Source organism: Parasteatoda tepidariorum, chromosome 1, assembly GCF_982258835.1.
Source record: "Parasteatoda tepidariorum strain Cologne lab strain chromosome 1, Ptep-v5.0, whole genome shotgun sequence".
In the NCBI taxonomy this organism is placed as follows: Eukaryota; Metazoa; Arthropoda; class Arachnida; order Araneae; family Theridiidae; genus Parasteatoda; species Parasteatoda tepidariorum.
In genome coordinates, this window is record NC_141755.1 from 19,546,315 (window position 1) to 19,561,138 (window position 14,824).

Consider the following 14,824-nt stretch of genomic DNA (forward strand, 5'->3'; position numbering starts at 1 on the left):
GGTACACTTATTTTCAGAGAACTTAAACTGGTATCAAAAAAATATATGGTCAATGAGAAAATATTTTAATTATCAAATTTAAATTAAATATACCTTGATAAACATAATTGAAATAATTTAAATGAAAAAAAAAATAGTTTATCACATAAAATATCAAATGTAATTTTTTTCGAAACATTTAAAAAATATTTCATGTGAAAATTAGTAACCGTAAATGTTTTATTAATCTGTATCTGTATTATATTCTTTTATGATTTAGTAGATTGAACCAAAAAAATTATTAAAATATGATAAAATACAACTAATTTAATACTTTCTAAAAATGTGATCATAAAGTTTTAGAAACTTTTTTCAAGTGTCTGCAACTAAACAAAATAGAAGTTAACTCCACAAATGAGTCTAGATACTTTGAACTAGATCCAAATAACTGTTGCTCAAAACTTAGTACAGTAAACACTCAAAACTAATTTGGCATAGTACAAAAAGTTTCATATAATAAAAATTTCCAGGTAATTGTCAAAATGCTAATATCAAAGCAAGAAAAATTATTAAACGTTACTTGTTTCTTGATATTTCAATAAAAAAAAAATTTTTAGGGAAAACATTTCTCTGCTGTTTAAGTGAGTCAAAAAGGCTTAAATGGAACACATTTTTTATTTATTTCTGGTATCAAAATAGCAATGTGCTTGATATGTCCAGCTACATTATCTTTTTCCAAACAAAAGTAAAGTTTGTCTACTTTTTGAAATCCAGCTATGCACTTCCAAAGAATGCATCTTTTGTTAATCACATATTTGTATCACATATTTACATACATGCATTATTACATATTCAGTTGTGTGCCAATCTTGCTAAATATTCAGCTAAAAAATTCTTTATTTTCTGTTAATAAAATGTTACTGTCATAAGGCAGTGTTTTCACTACAGCGCGAGAACGCGAGAATCTCTCATATTTTTTTCTTTTCTCGCATTAAAAAATGATTACCGCGAGAAATTCGCGCATTCTATAAACCAATTTCAAAATTCGCTATGGAGCAGTTGGTTTGTCGTCGGCCTTCTGAGCCCAAGTCTGCGGGTTCGATCCCCGGCCCAGACACCGGATTTTCGGGATGCAGAAAATCCTCAGCGGCCATGTCGTATGATTATGCGGCATGTAAAAGATCCCTGGAGTGCCTTGTTGGCTCTTGGCATTTCCGGCAAAATTAAAATTCCTAGTGCACTTTAGCATCCAAATAGAGTCTCGGTGCTGCCATCTAGTGTGGCAGAAACTAGACGTCCAAATTAACATGACCAACGGTATCTCACCCATTGTGGTGTTCCTGAAAGAGTGGATACCACCTCTGGAGAACGCACTAGGTCTGCTTATCGGCAAGACCGATTGTGCAGCTCATTGGAAATAAAAAAAACTATTGCTAAACAGCAAATTTGTTATATTTACTTTTATGATGAGTTTTATATATTATTATTTCCAGTCAAAAGTGTTATTAGGAATTAACTTTACATAATATTACTAAACAATTTAGCAAAAAACATGAACTAGTTTTGAAGCAATCAAAAGTCAAATAGAAATTTTTAAAAAAAATAAAATAGAAAAAAATAACAGTATATTAAGTTCCAATGTTAACTGAATAAAATGTCTATTAAAATCTAAGTTTGAATTTTATTCTATTAGACATTAATAGAAAAAAGTTTGGGTTCAGGATCGCTTAATCAAGATCTTAATTTTTTTGTAACAATCTGCTTATTCTTAAAAAATAAAAATAACAGCGTAACAATCTAAAACTTAATAAAAATTTACATTGCAACAAAACAAATGATAAAAAGTTACCAATTATTTAACTTTCTTGTCAGAAGCAACTCATGCATTCTTATTAAGTACTCAGGAATAAAAATTTAAGTATTTTTGAAAAAACTTGGGGTTTTCACCAAAAACCCAATGAGCCCCAGGTCTTTGATGAAAAACCTAGATGGGCTGGGATTTTTCAAACCCTATTTACATATCTGTTTAATTTTTAGTACAATCATGAATTTTAAAAAATGTTACTGCTTTCTATAAATTTATTTAATTCTTCAAGAATTTTGGATATAGTTTTTGTTATAAATTCTAGTTCAAAAAATTTTTCTGATACTTTTTTTACTTCTTGTTTACTTCATTCCTATAAGTTGAGGAAATTACCAGTAGAACTAAAAATTTTTAATTCTGCCGGTTTTGAAGGTCAGTGTGGGTCTTCTACTTAAGTACCTTAGAAATTACCCCCCAAAAAAAGCACTATCTCCTTCATGTGCAGTATCCTCTTGTCCAGACTCTATTCTTTTCTTTCAGAATGCTTCTCTCCTCAAAGAGTACCATTCTAAGCAAGAGGCAGAATATATTAATGAAAGGACATGCTTTCTTACCCTTACCTGTAGCCCTCTCACACACATCCTTTCCTGACTCTCTAAAATGCTCTACCCTGGATGCATGCTTTAATTCTAGGAGATAAAAGAACGACTTTTTGTTTCAAAAAATTGAAATAAAAAATTTTTCCAATCAACTATAGTTATGCTGAAAAATTAAGGATTTTTAAAAACCGTGTACCAAAATTTAGTACTTTTCAGGGCCCTTATTTTCCAAAATAAAAATTAAGCAGTTCTTACGGACTTTTAAGGACCGTGGGAACCCCGTTCTAACATTAAATATGTGTATTTATAAATAAAAAAGAGTTAACTGTTCATTACTTTAAAAGTAATTAGAAATTTAAACTGAGACTTGCTGCTATTTTTAGATACAAGCGTATGTAGCTACAAAATAAAAATAATAATAATAATTCCTACTAAAAGGTTATTGCTTAAACAGGTTATTGGTTAAACTAAATATTTGTAAAGTTAGTTTTTCTACTTGATTTTCTTTTTCTTTTTTTTTCTACCTTTAACATCATGTTATATTATTTATATTTCAGCTACCTAAGCAATAAAACATCTCATCAATAAAAAGTGTAAACATCTAAATATAATTACAATCTACATAAATCAAAAAAACAATTTCCAAAAGAAATTTTTCCACATAAACCACATAAAAGAACATCCTTTTACATTAAAAAAAAAATTATAAACACTAATTTTATTAAATATCAAGCTGTCACTTCAAAGTTAATAACTCAGTTATTTACAAAATTGACTTAAGTAAACAATAAATTTATGGTTTAAGAGTTTGTTTTGCAGGCAGTTTGTTTTGCAGGCCAGATCAGTTTATACTGCAGGAGAGAATGATTCATATTCAATTTTTGAATTAATTATATCAGTGTTTCTCACACTGATTTACTCGAGGGACTAGTAAAATATATCAACGTTTTATCACAGACCAGTCAGATTAGTAATATGGACCAATCGCATAGAGACAGTTTTTTGACCAATTTATTTCTCATTAATCACATGTTCTCTACAATGAAAAATACAATGAGCAACAATCTCTACAATGAGCTTAAAGCTATTTAATTATCAATATAATTTACATTAATTTTAGCAAATACTAACATAATTTATAGGGTCAGGTGGAGAAAAGTGGGTACATGAGGTAAAGTGGGCATATGTTAATGAAACATTTATTTTCTCCTTTTAAGTTGAGATAATTTAGTTAATATTTTTAAAGACATTTATAGGGATTGCAGCAAACATTTTTATTTCAATTTTAGAAACTGATAAAAAAAAAAAATTATTTTTACAAACTATCTGTTTATGATCAACTTATAAAATATTTTAGTTTAGGTTGCTGATGAACTTTCTTCTAGTATCACTAGTCAAGAACTATTAATTTTAGTTTAAACTGGTAGAGAGACATCTAAAGAACAGATCTACATAGAAATTTAAGAATAAATTTCAAAATTCCATTTATCAATGGTTTTCTGGGGTGGGATAAAGTGGGTGTATGGTTAGGCTTAATTAAGTGTTGTATGATTGGGTTTTTTTTTTTTTTTTTTTTTTTACTTCTGTGTTAGTTCTTGTAAGCATCTAATGATCTATATTTAATAATGAGTTAGCCAAAAAGTAACTTGCTTGCTTGATTATAGCCTTACATAGTAATTTTAACACTGAAAACAAAATTTCTTTCAAATTTTAATTTTTAAAGAGAAGAATGATAGGGGGAAATAACAATATAACAGACATAGCATACATTTATATCAAAATAGCATAATGGTACAACTTAATGAGCATATTTAAAGATATTGATGAGTTTTCGAGCAAGTTTCTACCCTTCATATGGCAGTTTTTTCTTGGAAAACAAAATAATTTCCTTAAAGTAACTAAATTCAATATAAATACATGTCTGCAATAAATTGTAAAAACACTTTAAATTACCACAACAAATATTAATTTTTTCACTCTCATTTATATTTCAAGTAAGCCAAAAACTACTACACTTTTCTTGCTTTTTAAGAAATAGTTCAGAATTCAGCAAAAAATACTGCATCTGAAGTGAAACCTAATTTCTATAGCCATGAACATTAACTCTTTAATTTAATAATACAAAGAACAAAATTATTTTTAACCACTTGCTTTATTTTTTTAATAAAATCATGATACATTTATTTAAGAGCATTTTTATTCTAAAACAATATTTGCATATATTTTTTAATGAAATATATACTAATTTTAGAACTATACCCACTTTTCTTAACTCTGGGGTAAAATGGGAGTATCAAAACATGTTCTTTTGAATGTATTACTATTTACAGCAAGAAAAGAATCAAACAAAATAGATAAGTTATGCTTTGTATTTAATCTATGTGAAACCAATGTATATAAAATTCATCAAAATTGTTTGTAAAATAAACATAATAGCTTGGTTTTAGAGCCTTCTTTTTTTTAAAAAAAAGCTTGATTTTACACCCACTTTATCCCACCTGACCCTATTAATTCTAGCTACTGTAATATAATATATATTAATTAGTAGTAAATAATTTGTATTCATTCTAGTAATACTTATTTTTGCTATTCAAATAACAAAATAGCAAAACAAAATTATGTAACCATACATTGGTAGCAAAAGAACACCAGTTAATAAGAAATTTTTTTAAAAAAGGGAAATAGGAAACATTCAAAAAATAAATATTTGTTTGCTGAAGTTGTTTGTTGCTGACTAACATGTCAATTCTAGCAGAGATGAGAGTGGTCAGAAAGTAAAAAAGAGGAAATCCATGAATGAATATATATATATCCAAAAATTTGACAAAAAAAAAAATTTGATCTTTAAACTTGTAAACTATGTGATTATAAATTCCGATGGTTAATTATAAAATTGTATGAATACGAATCACATGCATGATTTTAAATTGAAAGAAAATGAATCCCGATATGAGGCTTTTAAATCATGTGAATATGAAACTCTATCGAATTTTAAAAAATGCGAAAATACAAATCATGATGCGTAATTTTTAGATCACATAAATGTGAATCACAATGCATAATTTTTAAATCGTGCGAATACGAATCCCAACTCTAATTTTTTAAAAAGCACGTATAAATACGAAAATCGATGTTGGATATTACAACCGCAAAAACGAATCGCGACTTTGGATTTTAAGCTCGCGTGAATACGAATCGCTACATAGGGTTTTAAAAGCAAGTAAATACTAAACGCGATATTGGATTTTTAAGCCTGGTAAAGAAGAATCATAATGCACGATATTTAAATAGCGTGAATAAGAATCACAACGCGCAACTTTTAAATCAGGTAAATACAAAAATCGATGATTGACATAAGAATCGAGATATTTTCAGAGTCAGGACTTGGGATTTCTAAAGGGCTTGTTCGTATTGTTTTTGTTTAGACATAATAAATAAAAATTAACAAGATTAATTGAATGAGCAAATAAATATTTTCACCGCAAATCCACCTCTATTTTTTTTTTCTTTCGTTTGCTTTCATGCCAGAAAACAGGAAGCAGCGACGAAACGAAATATGACGAATTACGAAAACACGAGCTATCCGGAGGACGGATAAAAATATGGAAAATCTTATTTCCTGTGCGCAAAAGCGGAGAAATTAGCTAAAATAAGTAAAAATGCGGAAGAGTTAGCAACTAGGACGCAGTTTGTATTTTCTGTTTATCTTTGAAAATCGTAAATAAATATAATTATTTTATTCCAACGACTGAATTTTTAAAAAAAATCGGAATTTTCGTTTCAAGAAAAACAAAACTTTTAGAGAATCGGAGTTTTTGATAAAAAGGCTGAAATTCGAGAGACAAAGGCGAAAAAATCTCATCCCTGTATAAAGGTCAATCAATATTATCCCAAGGAAATGATTTTTAGAGAGACTACAGAGGGAGGAATGTGGACTTCAATATTTTCGCTCCGCAGAAAATTAAATTCCTCATAAAATATTTTAACTTGTGCAAAAAAAAATTTCCGCGGAAATTAGCGGGAAAAATTGAAAAATCTGAACAAAAATCACATCCCTGATTCTAGGTGTCCAATTAGGTTACAGCAACACGTATAGCAGGCGTAATATTAAGTTGAATTCAATGTTTCGTTTTAATAATACTTATACCCGAAAATATAGTTTCACAGAATTAATTTTAAAAAGTAGGCAATAAAATCTTATTACTTTTGCAAAAGATTTTTATTTGCATTTCTTTTCCAGTTTTTATCCAGAACTAATATATGTTCATTGAATTGAATTATGACTTTAAAACTTGATCTGAAGATAATTGAATAAGGTCTCCTTCTGGTGTAGTAAGATTGTTATTATTTTGGTTTTTAATAAATGATTTATTATCCCCAAATTCCCTGAACGAACATCCTTCTTTTCAGGAGGATATATTAAATAAATAACAAATTTCAGGTAATAATGTTTGTAAACCTATGAATAAAGTTTGTGAACCGATGGTTGAGGAACAATGATTTAAATAATAAATTTTAATCATTCATTTATTTTCTATTAATTATTTTTTTAAATCATTAGAGTAAAAATATAATGAGTATGATGATTGTGTTTTTAAGAGAGTTTTAAGGTGAAAACAAAATCTTTTTAAGGAGAGGAATTTTTTTTTTAAATATTTTATACAAGCTTCAACAAAGAATTAAGCATTTCCGCATACATTAATTGCTTACAAACAAATAAAAATAACCTTCAAACTTTTTTTAAAGCGATGTATTATAAATGATAAAAGCATACAGGTGATAGATATTATCCCCTATCTATCGCCTTCCTCATCATCTTTAATTTGTATTCACTGTCACAGATGTGCACAAAGAGAGTTTATTTTTCAGAGCATTATAAATCAAATAGTCATATCTTATAACTAAAAAGCTATTAATGACATGTTATTAATGATGAAGTTAATTATATACAAATTAAGATAAATACAAATTAATATCGGTATTGTTACAAATTAATATCTTAAATATCAAATCTTTGAGTGCTATTTATATAGTCTTTATACAGAAGTAACAAATCAACTTTGTCCTTTTGATTAGAAAATTAACATAAATACAATTATGTAATTTTAATAAAATAAGTATGAATTTGAATTATGTTTACTAAAATGATTTAATGGAGATTCATTAACTTCAAAACAATCAATAATTAATATCCCTTAAAAAATTAAAAATTTTAAATGACATTAAAGGAAATTCTATTTCTTTTTTTATCATGACTTTTCACACCCAAACCTTTAACAAAATTTCCAATTATTTAAAGAAATGAACTTTATTTTCTAATCATTATTTAGTAAAACTAATTCAACTTTTTTCAAAACAACTTTCAAAATATAATTTCATTTCCACCAAATTGCTATTCACTAAAAGTTAAATTACATTAACAGTAAGCACAAACACTCAATTAAAAAAAATTTTTAAAAATAATTTTATCTTCCCTTCGATCTTAAAAATGTAAAAAATCAGGCAGAAAAAAAAAGCTTGTTAAATAATAAATTTGTTAACTTACTTAATTCCTTTTGACTGGGCCTTGTCTGTTTTAGATAAAACAGATAGTGTATGCAATACCTGAAATAGAATAGAACATTGATTTAACATACTTGAAGAAAAACAATGAAAATTACAAACACTACAAAAGCATTGTTATAAAAGAAAATAACAGCAAAAAGAGGCTATTTATGTATGCCATAAGTAGATATGTATAATATACACAAACATGCAGGCGACGGTAGTGGAAAATTTTTAGTATCACATATTAGAAATAAAAAAACAGTCAAATTCCTCTATTTTATCCTGCAGTCAATATTTTTCAATATCACAAAATTTTTTTAGTAGTACTCGTTAAAAACATATAAAAGTCGAAAATCCATATTCTATCCCGTAATCAATAATTTTCAACATTGCGGAAAATTGTTTAGCATTACTCATTGGGAAAAAAGAAATGGTTAGAATTTCACAATTTTAACCCGCAATCAATCTAGCAAATATTTATACGAGAATTTCACCCTCTGCTTCGCAAAAGCAACACTTTTCCTCAATTACTTCATCGCATTTGACTTTCAGGCATGCAGAGGTATATATTAATCAATATAGAGTTTTATAAAAATTAAAACATATTTTAAAAAATTAGCAATTTTCAAATTAATTTCTCCAAAATAGATGATAACAAAAAGGTTTAAACCAGTTTCAAAAGTTAATTAATATTACAATATTTAACAGTTAATTGTGTTTGAAGAAAGTTTTTTAATAGAGTTCTTTTATATTAGAATGGATAACAGCTTTTATTTATTGATTTTTTTTTATTTTACATTAATTAGAAATTCAAAATATGAGTAATAAATGAGAAGCAATCTTACCAATTATTTTTTTTAAACTAAAATTTTTAATTCTCCATTTTAAGTAAAATATTAATTAAATTTACAAAATAACGAATAACTTATACAAAATAACGAATCCATAAAATAAATTGAAGATCATGATATTGACTTTTGAACTACTTTTAAAGCTGAAGCTGAGCTGCTTATTTAAAATTCATTTAAACTTATTTTATCTTCTTTTGTTTTCAAATAAGAATAATAGCAAACTGCATAATTTTTCAATCACTATTATTCTCATTTATTATAAAATATAAAATAAAATAGCCAAAAAACACAAAATAAATAACTACCGTATATTCCGGCGTATAACGCGCACTTTTAATACAAAAAATAACATTGGAATTTACGGGTGCGCGGTATACGCCGAATATAAAAAATTATAGATTAAAAAAATTTAAATACTATAGAAAAATACTTTTATTTTAAAGAAATAACATACCTTTACCTATATACTTTATTGATTTTTGTTATTACATAAATAGTTCATTATATTCGTCTTCCGTTATTTCTTCAGGCACGTCATCACAATCTGTTTACTCTTCATCATCTGTGTTACCCTTATCCATAAATAAACAGCCATCTTCTGATCCGACCAGATTATTTGAAATACTGCATTTTTTGAATGATTTTCTAACCATCTTAGGCTTAATTTCATCCCATGCTTTTAATATCTATTCGCACACTGTTTTCAAACTTGCATGACGCATATGTCCTCCTTTCGTAAAGGTTTTCTCCCCCTCCAACATCCAAGTGTTCCACTGTTTTTTTAAATTGGCTTTAAATGGTTTGTTTAAGCATACGTCCATTGGCTGAACTAATAGTGTCATTCCGCCCAAAATAACTGCCATATCGATATTACATTCTTTCAACAACTTTTTTGTATTATCTGTAAGGTGGGACATGTTTAGGTCCCACCTTACAGATAATACAAAAAAATTGTTGAAAGAATGTAATACCGATATGGCAGTTATTCATCATCTGTTTAAGCATACGTCCATTGGCTGAACTAATAGTGTCATTCCGCCCGAAATAACTGCCATATCGGTATTACATTCTTTCAACAATTTTTTTGTATTATCTGTAAGGTGGGACCTAAACATGTCCCACACTAAAAGGCTTTCTGGTTATCTATTAATACTAGAAGAGATATTGCACATGTACAATCCAAATTTTCGTGCGCGTTATACGAAGAGTATATCTTAAAATGTAAAGAAAGTTATTAGAAATTATGGATGCGCGTTATACGCCGGGGCGCGTTATGCGCCAGAATATACGGTATATACATAAAAAATAAAACTGTCTGAAATTTACAAATTAGGGTGAACATTAATATGTTCAATGCAACATTTAATTTTGGAACAACAATTTTTAAATGAACATTAATAATATGGAACATTAATTTTCTGCAGATTTAATGAAGTCTGCAAAAAATTAATTTAAAAAAAACGTAATAATAGAAAAGTTTACCTTTCCAAAATCAGTGCAATCAAAGAGCATAGCAGGTTCAAATAAATCATTGGGTGAAAGGTTAAAACAATTCTGTGCCGTCTGCAAAAATGTCCTGATGTTTTTTAGGCAGAGAAACTAAAAAGAAAAATAGAAAACACATTTAAATATATAGATAGACAATAGCATTTTTCTTATCATTAGCTCAAAATTGATATTTTTTCAAAAATATTCTTTCTTTTATAACATATAAACTAATTTTTATTTACATTTTTTAAATAAACAATACTATTTTATAAAAATATATCATGAAGCACAAATTAGTGGAAATCCTTAATAAGAAAAAAAATCAAAACTTAGGACTCTTGTAACATTACATAATACAGATAAAAAATATTTTTTTTTTAAATAATAAGTTATGGGGATATTTCCAAATCAGTACACTGTTTATATAAACTGAAATTATCAAGATGCCAAATAAAATTATACAGTTGTTTAATTTGGAACAAATTAAAGAATATATAGTAGCTGCACTTAAAGGTAATAAACTTCTTTTTTCAATTTAATCCTATTCTATAAAACTTTATTTACCTATCGCTGACAAATCACGACGATTCCATTGTAAATGTATACAGTGTTTTGATAATTTTATCGGCAATTATTGCTACGAATTTTTTTTTGAATTGTTTTATTAAAATAATCCTATCAATGCAGGTATTTCTTCAAATTTTCAGATTTTAATAAAATATCGATATTTTTTACAGTTTTATTACACGCGAAACATTACACTTACAAAATATTACCCTTTTATTACATGCTTTTAATGTAAGGATTTAATTATTTTTCTTGGCTTTTTGTCAGCTTTTGCTAGTGTTACTGATTTTCACATTGTTTTAAAAATTCCAGTGTTTGTCAGTTTACATTATTTCGACACATGAAATTCAAATCGCGCACTTAAATAATCACTTTTTCACATGCTCAATTTACACCCATGGTATCATTAATCCAAGTGGTGTTTTGAATGTATTTTCGGCAGTTATTGATGTTGATTTTCACATGGTTTTTAATTATCCCGATATATTTCAGACAGTATCGAAAATTTGAAATGTTCATTTGAGTATTTACTTTTTGACGCAATGATTCAATCATTTTTTTCCCCATCGATTTCTTTGGTAGTTATTGCTTTTAATCTTCACATACAACTAAGCCACATCTGTATTACATAGAGAGAAAAACCTTCTTTGGTTATCCTAACTGCAAGGGGACTCTAACCGATTATTAGTCTACAATTAAGAATATTTTTAGTCAGGACGAGCTGGGTTTGGAATTCGTACTGACCAACCATTGCTAGGATTTGAACTTGGATAACTTCATTCAGAGGAGAGCCCTCTACCACTTGAAACACCACAGATCTCCTTTAAGATATTTTATTTCATAACCGTCGTTGAACAGCTGACCCAATTTTCGGGTTTATGATTACTAATGCTCAACTCTGTAGCCTTGGTAATTTTGAACCCAATCCAGAAGACAAGGGAACTCCTGGATCAAGTATTAAAAGAGATTACTTACATTTATAAAACTAGTAAAGAAACAATATCATAAAAGAGGACACAAGAGAAGAGACATAAGTCACACAACGAATTGCCATATTATTATAGCCAAATAAGTTGATGCTCTAAAAACATGGATATGGCAGCTGTAACTGAGCAGTTAAACAAAAGAACTGATTGATTGCAAAATGCCAAAATCATTATGGCAAACATACAAAATGAAAATACTCTTCTTACTTTTTTGCTTATAAGGGCTTAGATATTATGCTCTATATTATAATAAAGTCTATTATATAAGAAAAATCATCAGTATGACACGAAGCAAAATGTGTGCAAAGAATAAGGGAAAACCTAAGCTGAACAAAATGTGATATACCATTAACAGTTGTTATATTTTTTATGGGTCAATTAATTTAAAGAGTGTGCGAGTCATGCACAGTAAATATGGAAATAACAGATAATGCAGATAAAATGTACAAAAAAAAACATAAGCTTTGTTGAATGTAGTACGTAATTCATGATTAATAAATTTACAAGCTACAAAACATTTTTAAAAAATCTAAAAATATATAATGCTTAATAACTATGCATGATGAAAATAAGACTTATAAAATGATTGTACTAATGATATCAAAAAAAATATCTATATAGTGAATAAGTGAATGACCAATTATACCCAAGAAGTAAGGAAGCGAGCAGGAAGTACTCAATTTCAAGGATTAATCTTTGGTAAATCACCTATTAATTACAATTATTTAAACTACAAGTGCATAACTATTTATTTGAATATTTTATTACAAGGACATCACAATATATGTGGATATTTTTGTATAGTGATCTGTTGCGAAAACTAAAATTCCAAAGACGCCAAATAAATTTTAAAATGTCAAATTTTTTAATAAAAAACTATATAGAAGTTTGCACGGAGGTGGCTACGCGCTATACCATCTGAGTTGGTCCTAGGAGATTTATATGCTTACTCAACGCTAAAATTGGTTACTCTGACTTTAATATTTCACATAAAAATTTAATCTTGTTTTTCGAACAAGAATGATCACAATTGAAACTAAAGCCTTATAAATAAAATTCAATAGCAAGACTATTTTTAAGCATACGAAATTCAATAGATAATATTTTTCATAAATATTATAATGATTTGATGACTGCTCAATTTGAACATCGCAATAATTTCAAATAAATTAAAGTAGAAAGCTTTTTTGTAAATTTTCATAGAATGAAATCTATTACAAAATGGACAATAATTTTATGAAATAAAAATGTATTCTATACTTGTGATAACTGAGGACGTAAACTGATTTCCTTTAAATCTATGCATTCTGGGACAAGTTTGTTTAAAAGCTGACACAGTAGAACACCATCTCGTAGAGTGTAAACCAAGTCAATAACTTGAGCCTCTGGCCAAGTTACTCTGTGATCTGGTAATATAACTTGCTGTTTTATTAACCAATCGGCACATTCATGCCATAAAGTGTCAGCCATTCTTTTGAATATTGATTTCCAGTTTCAACATTGGATAAAGAACAAATAAATAGAAATAAATATTCGGATAAATTAAATTCACCAAAAGATAAACAAGAATTAAAAAGCAAGCAACCGTCTTGACGGGCAACAGTGAAGATAACAATTAACCTAGTAAATTATTATTTTTTTGAGATAAAAGTTTTCTAAGCAAGTTCACAAATTATTAGGAAAATCGGGGTTTTCTTTACAGATATTTTAACTATACATAAAAAAGTTTCTTAGTTTTAAAAAGCACTGTGGATGATTAGTGACAATCAGCTTCTTGCAATTTTCGGAGTATCTATTAAACCGACTATCGGCTAAATAAATTTATTTTGCCATCTTGCGAAGAAAATTTCGACCAATCACAGGGAGGATCTAACAACGGTCGCATTCCGATATTCACACTTGTGCTGTGGGATCCGCCCCCCCCCCCCTCCTCCTCCCGAACTGCAGAAAGATGTTGCTGTTGTTGTTCATTTACGTCGCACTATACTGCACAATGGGCTATTGGCGAAGCTGGAGCTCAAACCTCGCAGACTTCGAACGAACTAGGAAGAGAAAAATGACGTCACTTTGACGTCACGTTTCTACTCCTAGGGAAAACCTGAAACCTCGCGCTTTCGAACGGATTTTGCTAACGGGCTGCGATCTTCATTTTTCCTCCCTTCTATCGGAAAGCTTTCACCTAACAATTTGCTGGTGAAAGCGATTCGAACGTTCGAATAGGATGCGTTTAACGCTGGGATTAAATTAGATTTCCGATTTCAAAGATAATTTTTACCCAGATATTTTATGATTTTTTATAATCATTTACCTAGATATTTTATGAATATATTTCAGACATAATTTTTTCTCTCACAAATTTATTATTTCATATAATAAATGGATTAAATAATTAGTTTCGGTTTCTAGCAGAACTTATAATAAAATCTATAATAATCTTGCACGACTTTAAATAAAACGTGAAAAATTTTTCTGTTCCAAATTTTTGTGTATTCTTAGCCATAATATGTTTAGTATAATTATTGCCATGTTTTTATTAACTTTTATTTTAATTACCTCGTAATATATTCAAAATATCTGCAGAAAAAAAAATGGAATTTTTTTCTTTAAAAAATTGGTGAGTTATGACTGAGATTAGTGCCAAATAAATAAAAAAGATTACTATAACTAAATCGTATAAAATTTAAATAAGAATTACTATAAATTGTATGCTTATTTTCAATCCGTTATCCAATTTTCTATCAGAGATTTGAAAGAACTGAAGCTTTTAGAATATGATCGGTTTTGTAATTTTTATAAAGTAGTTGATTAGTTTAGATGCATAATTAAGAAGCATAATTTCATTTATTTTCACTTGTCTTTTGAGTTGGGTAGAATATAAGTGGGTAATAAAAAGCATGGAATGTGAAGAGCGGAAATTTTTTCGATATAATCGTTTTTGAATTATTATTAAGTTGCAGTTAAATTTAGGTGCATAATTAAGAAACATTTTTATTATTCTTTTTA

The 14,824-nt window shown here is 28.0% G+C and overlaps 1 protein-coding gene across 1 annotated transcript in view; it reads right to left on the minus strand.

The window, feature by feature from the left end:
* Positions 1 to 13,727, minus strand: part of LOC107452144 (guanine nucleotide exchange factor VAV3) — a 65,800-nt gene extending 52,073 nt beyond the window's left edge. The window contains exons 1-3 of the mRNA XM_071180132.2: positions 13,082 to 13,727; positions 10,263 to 10,379; positions 7,928 to 7,986 (exon numbers count right to left, since the gene is read on the minus strand). Coding sequence (XP_071036233.1) covers positions 7,928 to 7,986; positions 10,263 to 10,379; positions 13,082 to 13,291 — 386 coding nt within the window. The 5' untranslated portion in view covers positions 13,292 to 13,727. The remainder of the gene's footprint in view (positions 1 to 7,927; positions 7,987 to 10,262; positions 10,380 to 13,081) is intronic.
* Positions 13,728 to 14,824: the final 1,097 nt, after the last annotated feature.